Consider the following 21,605-nt stretch of genomic DNA (forward strand, 5'->3'; position numbering starts at 1 on the left):
TGTAAAATTTGCGTGAATTGTTAAACAATGCAAGAATCAACAAAATAAATTTCTTTATTCTAAAAATTTTCCTTTTCACCCTCAAAAAGGTGACGGTGGGTGCAAGGAAAAAAGTTCTAGCCCCCCCAAAATTCGTACAGCCAATACTGGCAATACTAAAGGGAAAAGAGGAAAATCGACAGAATACGATGGCTCAGAAATGGCTAGTACAGCTGAGACCTTACTATAAACTGGGGTTGGTTTACGCTACATTTTAAATTTTTTAACAGTAAGGCTTCCGTGACGTCATGTTATCATTTAGAATAAACACCTGCTCTCCACCCTTCATTTTCCTTCGCTTACATTTAGTATAAGTACAAAGATGTAAGATTAAGCTAACACAGGAATATCACACGAATTTTCTTAAGAAAGAAATTGGTAAATCAATTGTCTAATTTCATCAAAAGAGTGACTCCATTTCGAACGCCTACTTTTCCCTTAACTGCTTTAAGTGCGTGCATACTCAGTTTTCATTAGCCAATAAGAGCACTGTTTCGGTTTTCAAAGGTTACATGGTAGTTTCGGCGTCTTCACTCCCATAGGATAACATCACGTAAAACGCACCTAGAGGAGATAGAAATTTCAAGTAAATTTCCATAGTGCAAGCAGATTATAAACGAGGCGAATGTTTAGCAATTGGTCTTTTTTTTTATTTTCTAGATGTCTTATTTGCTTGTGGAAGTATTCGTCAAGGTCTCGAATCAGAGCGTTTTAGTGATGAATCTCGAGGAACATAAGAGATTTATATTTATTTGGCTCTATTTGCCGATTCACGAATAAATGGAGGTGCGAAGATATCCATCAAATCCTCTGTAATTCATGGAGTTAGTTTTTTCTCTGCGCATTCAGAAGAAGTGATGTACCGGGCTAAAATTATTCTGTTCGGATTAAACTGCTGACTCTGGCTTTCTGGTCTCGGGAGAAAAGGGAGGAAAGGTGTGAAGCAAACCAGATTTGTGTCTAAAACGACTTCGGTACCACATGCAATTAATCAAAGTATTCTTCGCCCGTTGAGGTGTTAAATTCGCCCGTTTAGGTAAATTAATAATTCAGATGATAATTTGACCATAAGTCACATTTATCCGTTGAGGCGAAAGAAAGGCTTGGAACCATATCGATTCCGCCAAAATGTGTAACACTCTTTGAAGCTATCCCCTGGTTAACCATTCAACTGTAAAATGATTTGTCATGAATGTCGCGTAGCCTACGAAGCAAGCGTTTCGAAACGAGTTATTTTGCGCGAACGTTGGAGCGAGGTCTTTTCTCAACTTTCTCGACGAACTCGGGAGGAAAGGTTGCTAACTGTCGCGTTGGCAAGCGCCAACAAGGCTTTCTTTTTTTTTTTTTTCCAAAACACGATAAAACATCAGCACTAGAAGTTTTCTGTAGCTGTTCGTTTATCCTTCGCGCGTATCTTGAGACAAGTTTACTGTATTTACTGTGGTTAGGAGATATGAAGTCATAAGTAGCAGGTGGTCAAGCCATTTTTGAGAGAAAACGCGCATTGTTTTGTCAACTTTATTCAACAATAAAAGGAAATGATGCAAAGTAATTAGTATTGTCAGTGTTATTTTAAGCGTTAAGCGCCAAAAAATATTTATTCTTACTGTTTTTACCTGATTTCTAATTCTTGATAAAATGCAAGATGGCGGCCTCATCTTGTATAGAAGATTAAAGGCTTTCCACTGAAGGCAAAATCGTTTCGAAATATTGCAACATATCAAAAACCCAACGGGGGGAGTTCTATCAACCCCCCCCCCCCCCTTGTACCACGGCAAAACAAAAATTTTCGAGCACCACATTAAACCTTTTAATATCCATATGTCGATATTTCCCAACCTCCACTGTGAATCGGCAAAAATTGTTGACATGGTAGAGCAGCCAAACACATAAAAAATATTTTGTCTTCCTCGGGATTCATCACTCTTAACCGTTCTTGACCTAGATTTATTATTTCCATAGGCAAATAAAGAAATTTAAAAAATATAAACAAACAATTACTAAAAATTCAGGCCTCGTTTATCATCTGCTTGCACTCTGGAAATTTACTCGAGTCTCCCAACTCTAACGCCAGCGCTTACTTTCATTTTGAAACTCCTAGTCATATTTCTATGTAGTGTAGGTTACATTTTTCGAGAGAAAATGAGTACTATAAACTGTCTAAAAATAGACTCAGGTTTGTGTAAACACCTTGACATAACACCAGTACTGGAGTTGGTTGTACTGTCGCAATTTGTAATAATCATCGCACTTTGTAACACCTGTCGTAATTTGTAATAAACCGTGTCGCACTTGGTAATAAAAAAGCTGTCGCAGTTTGTAACAAAGCTGTCGCAATTTGTACATGTAATAATTCCATCGCACTTTGTAATAAACTTCAGTTATCGCATTCTCTTTCTATGAGAAACTTATCGTGACACGTGAGATGTCACGTGCTAATTTCATATCTAAGATTTTTCATTTGAAGCAACCAGCAGATGGGTTGGGGTCTTAGTATTTACTTTTAAAATATTTTAACCTTAGTTACCACAGTAAAAGTTAAAGATCCCTCTTGTAAAAGATGTATATAAAGGCACCAGTCCCGTAAATGATGCGGAATAAAAAGTTAACTTCCTACTAAAAAGTAGAAGTAACTTCTCAGCCCTATGATTTATTTCAAGTGATGCTGTAATAATGAAAAACTAAGAAACGAACATTTCTGAGGATTCCAACCAGAACACCTACGATCTTCCAGAACACCCATGAGAAACTCGTGGAGCGCAATGCCATACAACTAGAATAGGCTGATGTGCGCATTCGAAATCATGGCAGAATTGTGCTGCTTTTCATATATAATAGTCATTAGTAATTACCAAATCAGTGAATTCGTAACTCGAAATAACTCGGAATATTCTTGGGACTTTAAGCAACGAGAACGGGGACGGCGACGGGGACTCCAAAACCCGCAAAAAGGCTGGGGAGAGAACGCCGTTGTGGCGGCAATTTCTAAACAGTTAAGCAGCCATTCTGTACGATTTCAAAGGGTCCGATAATCTTGATCTTCCGTACAATTCTTATCCTGGTTTTGACTTCGATGATTTGGAAGACGACCAGTGCCTTTCAGAGTTTCGCTTCTATAGGAACGACTTCCCATTTCTGGCTGAAGTATTGGGGATTCCTGAGGTAGTGGAGTGCTATCAAAGAAGTATCTGTAGCGGATTGGAGGCTCTTTGCATTTTTCTAAAGAGACATAGCCATCCTTGTCGATATTCAGACATGATAGCTCGCTTTGGGAAGCCTGTTCCAGTGTTATGCATGATAAACAACTACATGATCGACTACATCTACCAGGCACACAGTCACAAAACTTTGCAGTGGAATGATAGCATCCTCAACCCTCATTCACTGGAAATATACAGTAATGCCATAACAGCTAGGGGATCCCCCTTGGATAACTGTTTTGGCTTTATTGATGGGACAGTTAGATCAATAAGCAAGCCTGGCAAAAATCAGCGCGTTGTCTACAATGGTCACAAAAGAGTTCACGGTGTAAAATTCCAATCCGTGGCATTACCAGATGGAATTATTGGAAATATGTATTTACCAATCGGTAAGGGAATGGAATATTAAATTACCCTTTAGTAAAAGACCTGAATTTTTTTTAATCTAAATGTTTTTAACTTGTCGTTTTTTTTCATAGGGGGCAGACGACACGACGCTGCCATGCTAGCAGACTCCAATCTTCTTCAAGATATGCAACGTTATGCCTTTTCACCTGGGCTGGCGGGTCATCCACTATGTGTTTTGGAGACCCCGATTACCCATTGAGGGTGCACCTCCAGATTCCTTTTAGAAACATGACACTCACCCCACAGATGGTAAATTTTAATAAGGCTGTCAGCTCTGTGAGAGTCTCTGTAGAATGGCTATTTGGAGGCATAGTTGAGTACTTCAAGTTTGTAGATTTCAAAAAGAACCTCAAGATTGGACTTTCTTCAATAGGAAAGATGTACATTGTTTGCGCCTCATTAAGAAATGCATTAACATGCTTATATGGCAACACAACCTCCGAGTTTTTTTAGCTGGATCCACCCACCTTGGAAGTGTAGTTTGCTTAATTCTAGGGAGGATAAGGACTTGCCACACCTTAAAGAATATTAAGACATTCTGCTGTGTGGGTTGATGGGATGGGATGGGGGGGGGGGGGGGGGGGAGTATAATATCCTTTCTCATGTCTGACCCCAGGGGTACTTTAAAATTATAAGTCACAGAGAGCTATGTAGGTGCTAATGAAGTCGTACCGTACTACCCCTAAAATAACTATATATTTTCCAAATACTTTTGGTTTGAATTTTAAAATGACCTCCCCTCCCCCCCCTTTCCCCACCCCAAAAATTTCTAAAATCTTGCTGTTGCCACAAAAAAAGAACGAATATGCAACCAAAGCAAATAAGAAAATCGAATATTTCGAACTTAACAAATGGTTTGCTCCTCCCTGTGCCTTTTACATTTCCAGGTATCCCCTCTGCCAAGGTAGGGGGGCTTGTGACCCCGTAGGTTTTATAAGCCATGCCCAATATCCAGATCCAAAATTATTTTAAGTAATCCTCATCTATTAGTCATTACCAGGTCAGGAATAAAACTAATTGGCCATTTCAGTTTTTGCAATAAATTTGCCGTCTACACATGCCATGAATCAGTGTGTATTATTAAGAGAGAAGGATCACCATAGAGATCACTGGTGTAATTATATACCAGTACTAACAACCATAGAAGACTGGCACACCAGGGCATATTGCCATGGTCCTTCCAAATGCTTACTTTTGAATATGAACTCTGTAATTATCTCAACCCAATAAAGAACAACAAACAATGGTGCTTCGTTCTGAGCATGATAAAGGTATATGTTGTGGTTCAATTTTATCCTTGGTTCAATATTGTGTATCGTAACATATGAAAATGAGTGTAAAACAAAGAAAAAGACAAATTAAAACAAGGATAAATTTGAGCCGCAACAAATAATTAGTATATCAACTTAAACTAAACTTAACATGTTTTTATTCTGTCTACTTTATTGTCTTGCAGCAGAGCCACTAGTGCCTGGTTCTGTTGTTGTTGCTGCATTATAGTCATTTGCATCTGGCTTAGCTGTTGAAGCTGCTGATGTTGCTGCTGCTGGAGGTTAGAAAACATTGTTTGCTGCTGCTCCTGCTGATGGATCAGTTGCTGTGTCATTTCCTCTTGCCGCTTTACTTGGGCACCTGCTCCTGTTTTTTTAGTTCTAACTCTTCTTGGTTGATTTTGAATTCTTTTTCCGACTTCTCCTTCAGATATACTATGGTCTCTGCTCCAGATCTCCTTGTTCTTTTCTCCTTTTTTTCGGGCTCTTCACTAACATCATCACCGACCACTCTTTTTCTTGTTTCTCCAACTTTCTCCAGAGCCTTGGCTCTCATATCCTCTGCATGCTTTTTCTCTTTCTCTGCATTGGCTCTGATATCATTTGCTGATCTCTCTCTGCAGCCTCGGCTTTCTCACATATTTCTTCAATTGCTGCATCAAACTCTGAGGGTTCATCAACTGCTATTCCGCTGGCCTTGCTTTCTTCTTCAACCTTTCTTTTGTGTTTCTTTATTAGAACCAGGTTTACACGGTCTCTTACAGACCTCACAGAAACCGAGAAACGGGGCTCAGACACTGCACTCAGGTTTAAGGCAATTTTTTCCCACAGATTCGCTCTCTCCCTACTTCCCTTTGACTGGCTATACGGATCAACAGTTAGCACCTCTCTTACTAAAAGAAGATCGTGATCTTTCGTCCAGTACATTGGAGTAGTCGACCTTAAACATAACAAAGTAGATTCAACTCCCAGTACAAAACAGCTGACAAAACACACTTATCATAAGGTCACCTTTCAACTTTAGAAAAAATAATAATCTGCAGAACACAGGGCAACTTTCATGGTTCAATAACCAGTTCGGCTTGTTTAATTCACGCAGAAAACGAGCCACGAAACCTATATAACAAAATTGTATAACTTTTTTAAATTGTCCCTTTCTATAAAAATACAGACTGGTTAATTAGATGCTAATAATAATAATAAAAATAATAATAATAAATAATAATAAAGCCTTTATTTAAAGAGGGTAGCACTTAATAGCCAAAGGCTAATAAACTTGTGGCCCTCATCCGCTGATGATAAAGCGGCTGAAGCCTCGAAAGGTCAAGATATTTTAGTTCTTTATTTTAAAAGCGCCTTAGATTATTTTCACCTTCACAATCTCGAACATACTTACAAGCGTTACAGAGTCAAAATTTTTTAAGTTTTTTTTTGCACTAAATGCAGATTGTCGAGTTAAATGAGCCACTGGATTCGCCTTCAAAAGAGGCACTACCGTTGTGATGTTGAACCCAAAAATACGTTATAATTATATAACCTAAACATACAGTATTTGAGTAGATGTTTGTCGACTGGCGCGACAAAATTCTTCAAAATTGTGCTGGCAGATAAAAAAAAAAAAAAAAACAAAACCACTACATAAGTTGTAGTGCTTTCTGCCCTTTTAAATCTGTTAAGAATATCTTCTTTGTCAAACTGTTTGACTTTTGAGTGATTCTCAGCCACGAATTTTCGATTGGTATCAGTGTGAGCCAAGCTTACTTACATTACATTTCTTACTCACATGTTCGTCAAATGGTGTCGGTCTCGATCAGCGTCTCGACGTTTCTGTTTAAAAACAAAGCATAAAAATAAAGAATAATCTCCCTTTATGAAAGAATAAAGCGATGAAAGTTATTTTAAATTGTCTCCCGGGAATATTTAACGTTTAGATAGCAGAGAAGGCGAAAGGATATACTCAGGTTTTAAGCCAACGTCAAAGTGACTCGTTTCACGTCGGCGCCGAACGCAGAACGTCAAACTTTTTCCTGCCAGTCATGCGCAGATGATTATTTAAATTTTCCCTGAGAGCCTGCAGTTCCTGTCGCCGTCCCCGTTCTCGTTGCTTAAAGTCCCTATTCACTGTTTTGCGACCGGAGCCCAGATAGCGTCTTGTCTCGAGACATTTTCCGAAGACGAAATTTGCGCGATAAATAAAGCAGTCGTACAAACAAATACCAAGAAAGCAACGAACTTTTCCTTGTCGGTGTTGACTGGTAGGTAAAAATTCATTTTCATACTGAATTTGCAACAAAATAATATACTTGACAAAAGTGTAAACAAAGTTCCTACTAAGCGACATTTTTAATTTACAAAAAGTTACTTTTTTCAGTTTTATCCAACTGATTTGGTTAATACTAAAACAACTATCTCCCTCAGGGTCGGTGAACAGCGCTAGATATATAGGTCGACGCTTCGCTTGTCCGTATATATATACTATTCACCTCTCCTTCGGGGCATAGTTGTTGCGTTCGAGGTACGAGAATGCAAACCCTAATTTCTGTTTCATACATTTGCCTCGCTTTGAGGTGCTTGCTTACGTTTTGCCTCACTTTGACGCGCTATAAACTCAGGTGGTGATTCGTGTGTCCTCGGCGTTCATCTTTCAAACGTTCGCTGAGGTCTGCTATTCAGTCTTCGTAAAGCGTTCATCTTTTAAAAGTGTGCTGAATCTTCGTAAAGCGTACATATTTAAGAGTTTGCTGAAGGTCTACTATCGATCTGGGTTTAATGAATCTTCTTATCTTTCAAAGTTTGCTGAAAGCTTACACCCTGAGTAAAATTTTACTTTGGATTAAGCCTTCATATTTTTCTTTGGAAAATGCGAGCGACTCCTGGTGCATGCATCAAACCGGGTTGTTTAGCTCGGCGGCCGTTGTGCCACAAAGTAAATTTAAGGGCGAGTTGTGAAGCTTGGCATCCGTTGTTTCAAAAAGTAAATCTACCGAGATGTGAAGCTCGGCGGCGCCATTTCATCATGACTTGTGATATTTTCGGCACCGGATAAACGAACATTTTAGCGCTATGTTATTTATTCGGAAAAACGTGACCAGCCCACAGTAGCGCCACTCAAGTCACTGAAATCAATACACTCCACCAAATTACTAAAAACGTTATTGACGTGAGCCGCACACACATTCCACTGACATTCCACTAAAGGCTTTAATGATTAATCATAGTTATTTATCGCAAGAACCATCCACCCTTCCCCCTCAACTGCTACCTGTACGCCTAACAAACATATCGAACGCACTCTCCTAAGCCCCGATTACTCCTAGTATATTATTTTTTATAAAATAACTGAGATAGTACGCGCGATCTGATTGGTCAAAAACCTATGGCTTATTATACCGGTAAACCCATAGAAAAAAGCACCCGGAACACGAGCCATAAACAAAACGGGCTATATTGATCTGCAAACAACGATTTTAGGAAGAATAAAAAAACAGAACAAGTTACTTACCCAGCCTTTCTTAATATTAAAAAGTGTTGGTTTCCACATTTCATTACGTACCAAGCATCACAATTTGCTACTGCCATATCTTTAAAAGTTATAAAGTACAAAGCTGGAAAGCAGTTTACATTTCACGACGATGCCAAATCGCAGAGAACGATAACAACCGTGTGAATTTCTGGTGTAGAAAGTCTTTAGGAAAGCTTAACCATGTGCCAACAAGCAACAAAACGGATAGTTTTAGCATTCTTGATTTATTTTATGTCAAAATTAAATTCCTGAATGAAATAATTTGTTCCGAAAAGAGATATCTGATCAAGTTATGGTACAAAATCGGCCGCTGCAGATTGTAAACAAGCTGTAAACGATGATGAAAGATGTCAGAGTTTCGCGCTGGTTTTTTTCCAACCTTTGCATAAATTATTCGGTAATATCGATGCCATAACCTACTTCAAACCACATGACTTCACAAATCGACAAATATTAACGCTAATATGTGGCTACGGCAAAGAAACCTTTCTCCAAATTTAGAGCTACCACTGACATATTTCCATCAGTCGCTGTACATACACACGTTATATGCGAGAACTTCGCAAATGCAGCTACGTCGTTACCGCAACATTTCTTGATCATGACTCTAAAGTCCAGAAAACAGATCTTAAACCACTGCAGCTTGTAAAAAGTGAATAAAGTCCTCCATTACAACAGCTGCCAGTTTCCTCTGTAAGCACGAAATGTTTACGGATCGACTCAACAAAATACAGCTGCGTACAGTTTGATGTTCAATTTTCTACTTCTGTAGTAAACAAACTTCATTGTACCTTCGCATGAACATGTGTTGACTTTTCCTGAAAAACAGCTTTCATAAGTTATCATGTAATGAGTGCAAAAACACGTGTTTTGAAGTGCTGCTGTTTGTTGTTTGACTGAACTGAGTTTTGAGAAAGTTCGGCGCTTTTAAATCGTGAGTCATGATTGGCTTATGGTGACTTTAGAGAGAAGACGTGGCTTGATCATGGTACTAAAACCGCATTTTCTACGTAAAAGGCTCCGTTCTACTAAAAGTTATTTTATAAAAGCAATAGACCACACTTTCTATGCGTGGGTTATCACGCCGGTAAACCCATAGAAAGTGTGGTCTATTGCTTAAATGTATCACTGAACTTGTAATCGGGTAGGACAATTTCATTCAGCCGATGAACATAGTTGTTAATGACCGAGATCAGCAAGAATCTCCGCCCTCAATTGTAGAAAGGGCATCCAGCTAGTGGAAGTTCTTCTGTAAAATTTGATAACGATTTGAATTAAATACGCTTTTTAAAAAAAATGTTTGTACACTGGATTCGATTGAAATAAACTTTCGGTTAAACCACTAAGTAACCTTGTGCCTGGAAAAGAAGTTGCTTGATGAGTGCTTCAGCTTCGGAAAACAGTGTGTTAATTGTACCCTATAACATAACTCTGGAGGTGTATAAGTCTAACAGAAATGACCGAAAGAATTTCACCAAGATGCTGTGGTAACTGATAAGATAACCCGAGTGACATACCTGGAAATAGTTTAGAATTTGCATACATTCTGAGGATCTCAAGTCAAACTAGATTCATTATGCTTTACAAGGAACCAGTGAAGAATAAAGCCTTGCTCTTAAATTGTTAGTGAACACCCATCTATTCAATGCTGTCAGCTAACGTTTGAAAAAGGTCAACTCTTCCAAGTTTGACAGGACGGGCAGAGGATTGGAGAACGCCCTTAATCAACACCTCATACAAAAACGGGAAAACGTAATGTCATACATTGCCAGCGTTTTATAGCCTTATCAGTTAGTTATGAGGATCTTCTAAATAAGCCTGGAAAAGCTTTTAAGTCTTCCTGCTCAATACTGCGAATAAAATATTGTATTAGTAAATCATCTTGGGCAAACAACGTCTTACAACAACAGAAATAACAAAACCTTTATTATAGTGTCTTATAAGTATTTAGCTTAGTAGCTAATTAGGGATACTATAATTATCAAAATTCTTGAAATAAAAATATGTAAAATACTCAAAAAGATAATTAATCTAATAAATATTTAAAAAAAATAGTACCTTAATTGCCTGTGAATGTGTATGAAAACCTGTTTCCTCTAAAATCAAAGATCAAAATGGACATAAATGGCAATTTTCACAATTGTCATGAAGCACGTTTGCCAAATCCCTTCGTCTTATATTTCTAATAAAAAGATTATCACTATTTTTATCTACACGAGCTAATTAGAAAAAAACTAGAAAAATCGTGTTTATCGTATTGACCCACAGAACATTATCCAGCAGAACACTTAGCTTGAACACTTGACTTATCTTAAATATCTATTTTGCATTTGATCAGCAAATTTAGAAGGTCTTTCAAATCAAAGTGACTCAGGTTTATGGTACTGAAGATGTAGAATTGAAGGGTAGCAGGAGTCACGCAGAATGAAAGAGGCGCCGAATATATAGTAAAAGGTGAGACAGAAGTCAATGCAACTTTGACGTCTGGATAGAAACTACCTACTGTTTCTCCTGCCTACCCCTTCTCCCCCCCCCCCCCCCCCCCCCACGATAACTCATGTTCACAACTTGTTTCAGTCAGCACCTTCGCCATCTTTCAGATTGATCTTACCAAAAACACCTGCAAAAATAAGGAAAAGGAAAACGCAATCATGCCGGGTCGCTTCTTGTAAATCGTGTAATCGAATGACATAGGCAACTTCCAATTGTTCCCGCTAAAATCTTAGCGCTATCAATTAGACATATTTTAATTCAAAATGCGTAAAACTTATAAAACTTACGATATCCAAAAATGGTGTCAAATACTAACCTTTGAATGTCACATCATCTCCAATCAGCATAAACGGCGCCCACTGCTCAACGTCAGAGAAGCGATTCTCTCTCATCCGTTTCATGGCCTGGTGAAGAGATTCACTTGCACTTTCACCACGAACTAGGTGCTCGTAAAAATGAGTCATAAACTGCATGGTAGCTTTGTCTTCTACAGCCCACAGTGCCGCCAGCACGGCGCGTGCACCCGATGCTAGAAATGCTCGAGCAATTCCAACGACTCCCTCAGCTCTCACTTGGCCACTAGCACTATGACAACAGCTAAGGACAACCAGCTTGGCAGTCAGTCGAACTTGTGAAATTTCAGCCATCGTCAATAAGTAATCCACTTCGTGCGGAGTTCCGCACTGGCTTAAAGGGGAAAGAGCAATTTCTCCACGTTCCTCATAACCATGAGCAGCAAAGTGAATGAGACTTACGGAATGCATTCTTTCCAAGACTGCTCGCTTAGTAGCATCTTTTCCCAATAATGGCTCAACGCCGAGCAGTCGCCCAATCATCTCTGCTTCCATTCTTGCTCCAGGCAAAGGACATAATTGTAGACGTTTTCCCTGGTAGTATACATCACTGACCTCTGGCTCTCCTATGACTAATGCACCGGTTTTACTATGGTAGTCTGCTGGACTCTGCTGAATCAACCTTAGAGTCGTCAAGGAAGGTACAATACGAATCCTGAAAGTATCCGATAAATATTGCCCATTATCATTCTTCAAAGCTGGGAAGGGAATTGGGTACAACAGTGGATCCGGTATGATAATGATTTCTGATTCTTGTAGTAAGTCAACTACAGGAGCGACGATGATGTTGTAGCCATCAGCAAGGGTGAGCGCCTCAGAGTCGTGCGTTTCGTGTTCCTCTTCTTCTATAAGGCGTAATGTTGCGACGGTGTCATCCTGAGACGGTTTGCATGATGGCAAGGAGCTTAAATATGAAGAAAACAATGATCGATCTTCGCAATGTTCTTGACGTAAATTTTGAGGGCCACCGAATCTTTGATTTTCAAACACCTTAGCTGCACTTTCTTTGAGTTTCGTTTGTCGAAAAACTATGGTTTTGTTTGGCTTAAGGATCCAAAAACGCATATTTGCATGGAAACAAGATACGTATAAACAGGAACTAGGGGCATTTTTGCTCATGAAATTCTCAACACCAACCCATGGCTGTGGGTTCACTGACACCTCTTTTTCCACAGAGTACTTATGTGACAGTATGTCTGCAAGTGCTCTGGACCGTCCAAGCTCGGCAACGTAAAGAGCTTCACAATAACTGCCTCTAGCAGTCAACAACCTACAAAGAAGAAGGTAAGGGGACACATGCTCATCAAAAAAAGAAATTTTGAATTGATCTTTCACTCTGAATAAATCATGCATTTCTTCGCACTTTTGAATGCTTTCATAGAGATTTCGTAGCACAAGTTCAGTTATGCTTCCTCCTGCCACTAACTCGTTCAGAGCAATGGTAAGGTGGCTGGAAAACTGCAATTCAATGTCCCGTATTTCGTAACTTATCTCAAGTGCTTTATTAGCAAATTCTTGACTCTTCACATTAAGCTGAAATTCTCGACAAAGGTTTCCCAGATTTAAGTATGAAGCTCCAACACCACATTTGTCTCCGATTTCTTCACAGATCGTCAGTGCTTTTTGAAGGAGTTCTTCAGCCTCGGTATATTGACTAACAGATTGGAACACAGTTCCTAGATTTCCGTAAGCTGATGCTTCTCCTTTTTTGTCACCTATTTCTTTGCTGATCACTAGAGCTTTCTGAAGGTATTCTTCAGCCTTGGTATATTGACCAACAGATTTAAACACAGTTCCTAGAATTCCGTAATTTGAAGCCTCTCCGTGTTTGTCACCGATTTCTTTCATGATCACTAGTGCTTTATGAAGGTATTCTTCCGCCTTGTTATATTGACCAACAGATCGGAAGACAGTTCCCAGAATTCCGTAAGCTGATGCTTCTCCTTTTTTGTCACCTATTTCTTTGCTGATCACTAGAGCTTTCTGAAGGTATTCTTCAGCCTTGGTATATTGACCAACAGATTTAAACACAGTTCCTAGATTTCCGTAATTTGATGCCTCTCCGTGTTTGTCACCGATTTCTTTGCTGATCACTAGAGCTTTCTGAAGGTTTTCTTCAGCCTTGGTATATTTACCAACAGAATTAAACACATTTCCTAGAATTCCGTAATCTGATGCTTCTCCGTGTTTGTCACCGATTTCTTTACTGATCACTAGTGCTTTCTGAAGGTATTCTTCAGCCTTGGTATATTGACCAACAGATTTAAACACAGTTCCTAGATTTCCGTAATCTGATGCCTCTCCGTGTTGGTCACCGATTTCTTTCCTGATCACTAGTGCTTTCTGAAGGTATTCTTCAGCCTTGGTATATTGACCAATAGATTCAAACACAGTTCCTAAATTTCCGTAATCTGATGCTTCTCCTCTTTTGTCACCGATTTCTTTCTTGATCACCAGCGCTTTTTGAACGTATTCTTCAGCCTTGGTATATTGACCTATAGATTGCAACACAGTTCCTAGATTTCCGTAATCTGATGCTTCTCCGTGTTTGTCACCGATTTCTTTCCTGATCACTAGTGCTTTTTGAATGTATTCTTCAGCCTTGGTATACTGACCAACAAATTTAAACACAGTTCCTAGATTTCCGTAAGCAGATGCTTCTCCATGTTTGTCACCGATTTCTTTGCTGATCACTAGAGCTTTTTTAAGGTATTTTTCAGCCTTGGTATATTGGCCAACATATTGGAACACAGTTCCTAGACTTCCGTAAGCAGATGCTTCTCCTTGTTTGTCACCGATTTCGTTTTTGATCACTAGTGCTTTTCGAAGGTATTCTTCAGCCTTGGTATATTGACCAACAGATTGAAACACATTTCCTAGATTTCCGTAATCTGATGCTTCTCCGTTTTTGTCACCGATTTCTTTGCTGATCGCTAGTGCCTTTTGAAGGTATTCTTCAGCCTTGGTATATTGACCAACAGATCGGAACACAGTTCCTAGATTTCCGTAAGCTACCGCTTGTCCTTCTTTGTCGCCGATTTCTTTGCTGATCACTAGTGCTTTCTGAAGGCATTTTTCAGCCGTGGTATATTGACCAACAGATTGGAACATAACTCCTAGCTTGCCGTAAGCAGATGCTTCTCCTTGTTTGTCATCGATTTCTTTCGTGATCACTAGTGCTTTCTGAAGGTATTCTTCAGCCTTGGTATATTGATCAACAGATAGAAAAACAGTTCCTAGAATTTCGTAACATCTTCCAACTCCCCGATTGTTACCAGTCTCAATCATGATGCTGAGTGCCTTCTCGATAAACTGTTTTGCTTCCTCGTATTCGCTTCTTTGACGGTAGATGCTCGCTAGTTTAAGTAATATTATCCCTTCTTGTTCTTTTTGGCCACTATTGTGTAGCGTCACGTGAAGTCTTTTACCACATTCTATCGCACGGGTGAAATCGTACATAAGAGTATAGCCATCAAGAAGTTTACAGTATACATAGATAACTTGTGGTGTGGTAAGTTCTTTGATTGTCTCTAGGGATTTACCATTAAGGAGCGCCAAACATTCGTTAAAGATGTATACCGCTTTTATAATACGTCCAGTGTTGAAAAGGAAAGTTGCAACTACTGCACTAATATCAATGGTCTGTAGAATATTCAAGATGTTGTCCATAACGCTTTTATCTTAACCTTGAGTAAAAAAAATTAAGAGTAAGAAAGTGGAAACAAGATTCCTAGGGAAGATAATCATAAAAACTTTCATGTAAGATTTACTGAGGTAGGTCACGATTATAAGTGTTGGACTATCATTTCTTTGGCCTATTCTATACATGTTGAATCTGCACATGCAGAATATCTAAATAAATAGCTTTAGAGAGTAGTTTGTAACCTACTGTTTACTATCGTACACCGTACTGATAAAAAATCTGGCCAATGAAACTATTTCAGTCACAAGATTTAAAAATCGGCTAACCCAGGTTCTCTCTTACTCCGGACTCATTCCCCATGCTGTTTTATAAAATAACTAAGATAGTACGCGCGCTCTGATTGGCCGAGAGGAGTGTTTGCATGAGAGTATGTAAACATGGTTGTGGCGTCAAGTTGTTTGGCTTTTCGCGCGCTAATCACGCAAGCACGAATTTGAAAAAGTTTTCGAGTTCAAAACTCGACAAGTTTACTTTATTTACCCATTCCTTCGTCGGCTGAAACATGGAAAATCGTTACAAAGAAGGTGAGTCAATTTTTCTTCGCTTAAGTTGACATTTTAAGCGAGAAAAATCCGTATTTTGCAAAGCATCTTTTTGCAAAACAAGAACTGATTACGCGTTCAAGACTTCGTGGACAAGATTTTGCGACTGGTAAGAATTTCTCTTTTAATCAGTGCCATACAAAGAGTTTTACGTTTATTTTCTCGGGAAAGTTATTTTATAAAAGCAATAGAAAATTTTTTTTCCTGTGTTTGCATAGCCTGATACAAACACTCGAGGCGTTGGGAGAATTCGAGACAGTTATGCAAACCCTCGACTTCGTCTCGGGTTTGCATAACTGTCTCGAATTCTCCCAACCCCTCTCGTGTTTATATCAGGCTATGCAAACACGGAAATCGTTTTCTATTGCTTAAGTCTTTACTTACCGTTTGCAATATAAAACACTTACATAAATCTTTAAATAATCAATGTATGAATTTCGTACAATACAATACAATACAGTACTGGTTTATTCATAATGTTTAACAATATACAATAGTTTTTATTGTTTAAAATACAAAAACCAGAAGATAAGAAAGTAAAAATAAAATACATCATGAAAAGGAGACACGAGGTCTACCCTATAACGTTTCCTAAATAAAAATAAAAATACGTTAAATTATTACCTATCACTATTTACATATTTACATATAGTCCTCGCTTTAAATAGTTTAAGGGAGCCCGAACCTATATATATGCGCGTTGGTTATGTGTTTGAATCGCGTTTTTAGGCAAAAACGGTTTAACCGATTTCTATAATTTTTGGACCCTTAATAAAGAATGATGCAACTTTAAGAAAATGTTATCTATTTTTCTGCAGGTATATAAACATATGAGATATCGGCATATGTCTGAAACCGAATTTTTGCAAAAAATGTCAATAACTTCGAAACCCTACGACAGATTTTTGTCTAACTTCAACAAATAAGCCTCAGAGCTCTTTAATTTTATATCTGCATGTTTGAAGTCAATCGTGACCGTAGAACTCGCTGCACAAAATGCTGGTCAAATTTAAAACCTTAAAATGCAACGCTAACACATTTGTGAAATTTGACGCACAAATAAGGGATGAGTGCCGACGGACTATCTCCTATCTGCGAGGGTATTTTTGCCCAAAGATTCATTGCAAGAAACTGAGTAATCAGAAACCTACGGCGAATACAGTTCGCAGTACAAGAAGAACAACTTTATACTGAATGTGGGGCAAGATTGATGAACCTCCATTCATCAAACTTACTTCGTATGGCGGACGATTTACCTAACTATACAATACAATAACTTTTATATTTTCAACACGACGGTGATTAAGCGTTGCTGCTTGTGGGGTCGTGCATTTAAGCTAACTAAAACTTAAGCAGTAAAAGTATATTAAAATCGTCTTAATAATACAAAAAAATCATCGTTATTATTGTGAAGCATTGTTGGTGGAACTTCAGCCCGAAAATCTAAATTACGTAGGTTGTCAGATTTAGAGGCCATTCTAGTGCAATTTTGAACGTTAGATGTCTTTGCAAGGTCAGGACTAAGAAGGTTCCAGACAATAAATGCTCTCTGTGTGCTATTGAATTTTTTATGAAATATGTGTTAAAGCGTGGCAATATTACCTTATACTTGGTTAATATATGCCCCATGGTACATGTTTTTTAAAAAGTGTAAAGAATCCCATTTGGCTATCTTAATTACTTCTACGATAATCATGAGAGCTACCGGCCGGAAGCGTGACCGTCCGCCGTGTTGCCATCATTACTGAGTTCCTAACTGGAATCTAAATGTTCTTGATCCAATGGACGATAGCCTGTTCACAGACCCTCTATATTCTCTTCAAAGTCCGTCGAGCGCGGGTGATAAAATATATACCGCAGGGTTTTTTTTTGACCGCCAGCGCAAGGGGGGGGGGGGGGGGGGGACAAGAAGAAAATAGACCATCTGTAGACATCTTTGGGAGCAACTGACCTTGCTTTTCCCAGGAAAAGCAAATTACCATTGGCTGAACGGCGATTGTACTCTCATCATCATGTCAACGACTCATCACGCTCGCGTCATGCGAGTAGAAGCTTTAAATGTCTTTGCCTGGACGCGTTACTGGGACTCTGCGACATATGTTACGTATTCTACAGACTACTATCGACGTCTTACGTTAGAAAGCTGGTTTACTAATTTAGAACAAACGCCACTGAATCGTAGCCAACAGTTACCAGCGCCGTACAAACAATTTATTGACGAGATCAAGCAAAACTAACTACGAGAAAGCGACTGGAGAACTCTAACAATTTGACTAACAACAGACGACTGTCTAACTGTGACAATAGGGACTTTAAGATCCGAGACGCGACGGCTGTAAGACGCGACCGGAAGTAAATTTTCAAAGAGGAGACATCTTGCGCATGCTCAAGCCGTCGTCCTGGTGTCACCACGTCGCGTCGAGAACGTGGGTTTTGCGAGTTTGACGTTCTGTACAAAACGTGAGTATATTTGTTCCTGTGCTTAAATTAAATGATGATATATTCCTCTAAACATGTAAAATCGGCACTCTAGGATCATTGGACGTAATTTCTGGCGACATTTTGGATCACAGAGATGGAAGGATTTTGATTATATTTAAATTTCTTTCAGGTGTACGAAGCTTATAAAATGGCACCGCCTTCGACTTCGACATCGAGCAAGGCTTGCAAGTAAGTCACGGGTTAAAACTGCAAATAGTGAATGCAGGAGTCTTCTGCATACTCTTCTTGTCTCTTGTACCGTTGCAATTCTCGATTTATTACGTTCATCTGCCGCTAAAAGCCAATTTTAAGCCTGTATTATTTAATTTAACTTTATTAAACTGCGTGTGTTTTTATGCTTCCCTTTAGTTCAGTAATGTTTTGGACACATGATCATGAAGCCGTTCTATGCAGAGAAGTCGTCAATGTAAATCCCTACACGACTAAGAAAGGGTCAACACAAAGAAGCAGTATGTGGGAAAAAATAGCAGACACCTTGAACAAATGCACTGTGCCGAAATTCAGGGTTGATAAGCGATCAGTCCGAGACCACGTGGGAATCCTTGTTTACAAGCATAAGAAGAAACTTCTAGCGTATGTATCGTAAAGCAGAACAAACTCTTCTTCGTCTATGATTTCTTCTACAAGGCACAAACAAAGCATTTCTTGGACTTTCTTAAATGATGCCATGGCTATTTCTGCGAAAGAATTGCCGAAGAATACGTGAAGAATCACACTGATAAAGAGCGGTTTGCTGCCGCGTTGTCTTGCATCGCGACGGAGATCTTAACTTTACTTTTCGCAGGCAAACGACGGCGTTCTAGTTCCAGTCCTTTATCAGCCACCGCGTTCTAGAAGTTGTCGCGTCCCAGATCTTAAAGTCCCTATTAGACGGATCGAAACGCGCCAATTACTGATTACGTGTCTTCATAGCCAATAACATCACGGCTTAACTGACAGACGATCAATAACATCGCGACGTAATTGACCAATCATAACCAGAGTATAATACCATCAGCTGACGTGATACAACTCACTTTGACTCTGAAGATGACAACCGCACAGGTTGTCGAAACGTCAGTCATTGTCAACAACAACAGTCCTATTCAGAACTACGTTCACCCGAACGATCAAACTCAACCTACTTTTGAAATGACTCCTGGGTTCAAACTTTTCACAATTCTAAAATTTCTTCGCGAGTACGGAAAGAAGGGAGAGAATAAAAGAAAATTCCACCGGACTCAGGAGCTCAATGTATACCTCAGTGAATTCATTATTGCAGCCAGAACGAATGTGAGCCGTCTTCTTACAGAGGAATCTTATCAAGCGTTGACCGTTTTCTTACAAGGCGCGAATATGGGAAAAGGCTATTCATTGATACCGAATTTTCGAGATTGAGCGGAGACGCATTGAAAGCAAAGCAAAAAATGAAATGAAAAAAAGGCCGAGGAAATAGGCCGAATGCAACTATTGCTCTCTCAGAAGAGGAAATTGACATTTTCTTTGAAAAAAAAAAAAGGACTTGGGAACAAGTTCTCCACAATCGCTACTGAACACTGTGTGGCTCATTAATAGTCTCAGAGGTTGCACAGAACAACGAAATTTACGTTGGGGCGATGTTGTTTTGGAGACTGACAGTCAAGGCAAAGATATATATTTTCATTCAGAGAGGCAAACTAAGAGCAGACAGGGCGACAACTCACGGAATGTTAGACCTGTGAAACCGAGAATGTATGAAAATTAAATCGCAATGCGAGATATTTTCTTTTGTTCTCCTCAACCTCTGAACCAGTTATAAAAATTGAGATACTGTAAAATTTGTTGGAAGGAGCAAATATTGCCTAGAAATCTCTAAAACTTGGGAAAGGCTAGCCTGTTCTTCTCTTTTAAGATCGTCGAGCGCGGCTATTAAAATAGAAATGGCGGGGATTTATTGACCGCAAGCGAATGTTGGGAATTTTTCTTGGTATTGAGGGGAAGTCAAACTACTCACCTTCCTCCGCGGAAGGTTGTGGCGCCTGAGCTTCGGCCATGAAACCCTCAACGGCTGCTTCGCTCTGCAAGGATAACGAACCCAGCAATCGAATGTAGCGGTGCCAAGATGTATTATAACACTTCAGTTCTGAAAACCTAATTCCACCAATATTAACCCTGCAAAACGAACGACATTTGGAACTGTTTTGCTTTCCAAGAAAGTGAAGAGAACTAACATGTTTTCAATACAACATTAAAAAAAAAACGGAAAGTATTAAAGTTTACGACATAATATGTACGCTACACTACCAGGAGCTTACCAAGCAGGAAATCTATCTCTTAGAGTACAGTGCCGGTACAACAAAGCTTTAGGCCTCCCCTCATTTAAAATTCAAAGCCTCGTATGGTATTTGAAGAATGTGTCACGAACAAACTTCATTTCAGGTTTTTAGTAATGTTTGTATGCCGAGAGGACGTTGTTTCCTTTTACTTTCTTAAAAAGCGAAACAATTTAAACTTTCGTTCATTTTGCGTCCTTAATATTGGCGAAATGATCTTTTTCCAAAAAAACATTTTACTACAATTGTATTGACTAGTTTGAGACAAATGTCAGTGAGGTGGATATGATCTTCATATCATCATTGTATAAAATAAACGAGCCGACTAAAATAATAATACTGTTAAGCTGCATGTTGATATGTTCTCATTCATATCTGTCAGTGGATCATGCAGGTTTTTGAAATACCTTGGTACTGTTCAGGAGACATATCAGAAAGAGAAAAGAGATTTTTTTTATTCAGGCACCGACAGTTTTAACATCCGGAACAAACCGTCGGTTGATTATAATATACAGATATATGCTGCAGATGCTAATGGAATGACTCGTTTATTAGACTATTCCGGCGTTATCGGTTCCTAATCTCGACAAAAAAATGTACACATTATCAAAGGTGTTATCTCAGACATTTTGGAAATCGGCTCTAACTTATTCGGCATCCAATTTTGAATTTGTTATGATAAAAGCTTAATATTTGTTTCTTGGAATACAGGGGAGTCCCGAACTTTACCTCATTGGATAAAGACACTAAAGGGGGCTGACTTTGGTTTATAAAAAATAAACTCATCTTAGTTTACCTTTTTTTATTTCATATATCTTACTTGAGATTTTAAATCTTCGCACTAAGTCTCCTGGATTAATTGTGAGTGTGTATAATAGACTCGTAAAACTCGACCTCGATTAGTATAGGGATCGGTTTGTCGTGTGATTTCAAAAGTTCGAAGCAAATCTTTGAAGAACTCATACAATGAAATCCTTTTGCCTAACGAAATGGAAAAGCCAGTTTTAAATATTCCCAGTTGATTAACAGACATGAAACGCCGGGCAGGTATCGAAATTAAGAAAAAAATCTTACGTCTATTTCATGCATGTTAATTGAACAGCGTATTCCTTTCTTGGTATCATGTCCGGGACTTCCCCTAAAATTGCTTTCCTAACTGATACGTCGAGTGTTAAAAAGAAAAGTTGCAGCAGTTGCTGCCATATAAATAAATTGCAGAATCTCTAAGGTGTCGTCGTCCATGATCCCTTTTTCTTTGATCTATCAAATTTAAAAAGGGA

General features: G+C 38.9%; 2 protein-coding genes across 2 annotated transcripts in view; one reads left to right on the forward strand and one right to left on the reverse strand.

Annotated features, from left to right (window-relative positions):
- LOC140943440 (uncharacterized) overlaps nt 1–14,633 on the reverse strand; it is a 38,645-nt gene extending 24,012 nt beyond the window's left edge. Inside the window, exon 1 of the mRNA XM_073392525.1 lies at nt 11,251–14,633. Within this exon, the coding sequence (XP_073248626.1) occupies nt 11,251–14,575 (3,325 nt within the window). The 5' untranslated portion in view covers nt 14,576–14,633. The remainder of the gene's footprint in view (nt 1–11,250) is intronic.
- Nucleotides 2,182–3,648, forward strand: LOC140943312 (uncharacterized). Its single transcript, XM_073392391.1, has 2 exons — nt 2,182–2,215; nt 3,041–3,648. Exons 1-2 carry the CDS (start codon nt 2,182–2,184, stop codon nt 3,646–3,648), a joined length of 642 nt encoding a protein of 213 aa, XP_073248492.1.
- Nucleotides 14,634–21,605: the final 6,972 nt, after the last annotated feature.

Source organism: Porites lutea, chromosome 7 (genome assembly GCF_958299795.1).
Source record: "Porites lutea chromosome 7, jaPorLute2.1, whole genome shotgun sequence".
In the NCBI taxonomy this organism is placed as follows: Eukaryota; Metazoa; Cnidaria; class Anthozoa; order Scleractinia; family Poritidae; genus Porites; species Porites lutea.

What these genes read in the sequence shown, in the direction of transcription:
- LOC140943312 (XM_073392391.1), top strand. Translation starts at nt 2,182, where the DNA reads ATGAGTACTATAAACTGTCTAAAAATAGACTCAG. An exon ending in CTGTCTAAAAATAGACTCAG is followed by an intron (nt 2,216 to 3,040) that starts GTTTGTGTAAAC and finishes ACAGTTAAGCAG; the next exon opens with CCATTCTGTACGATTTCAAA.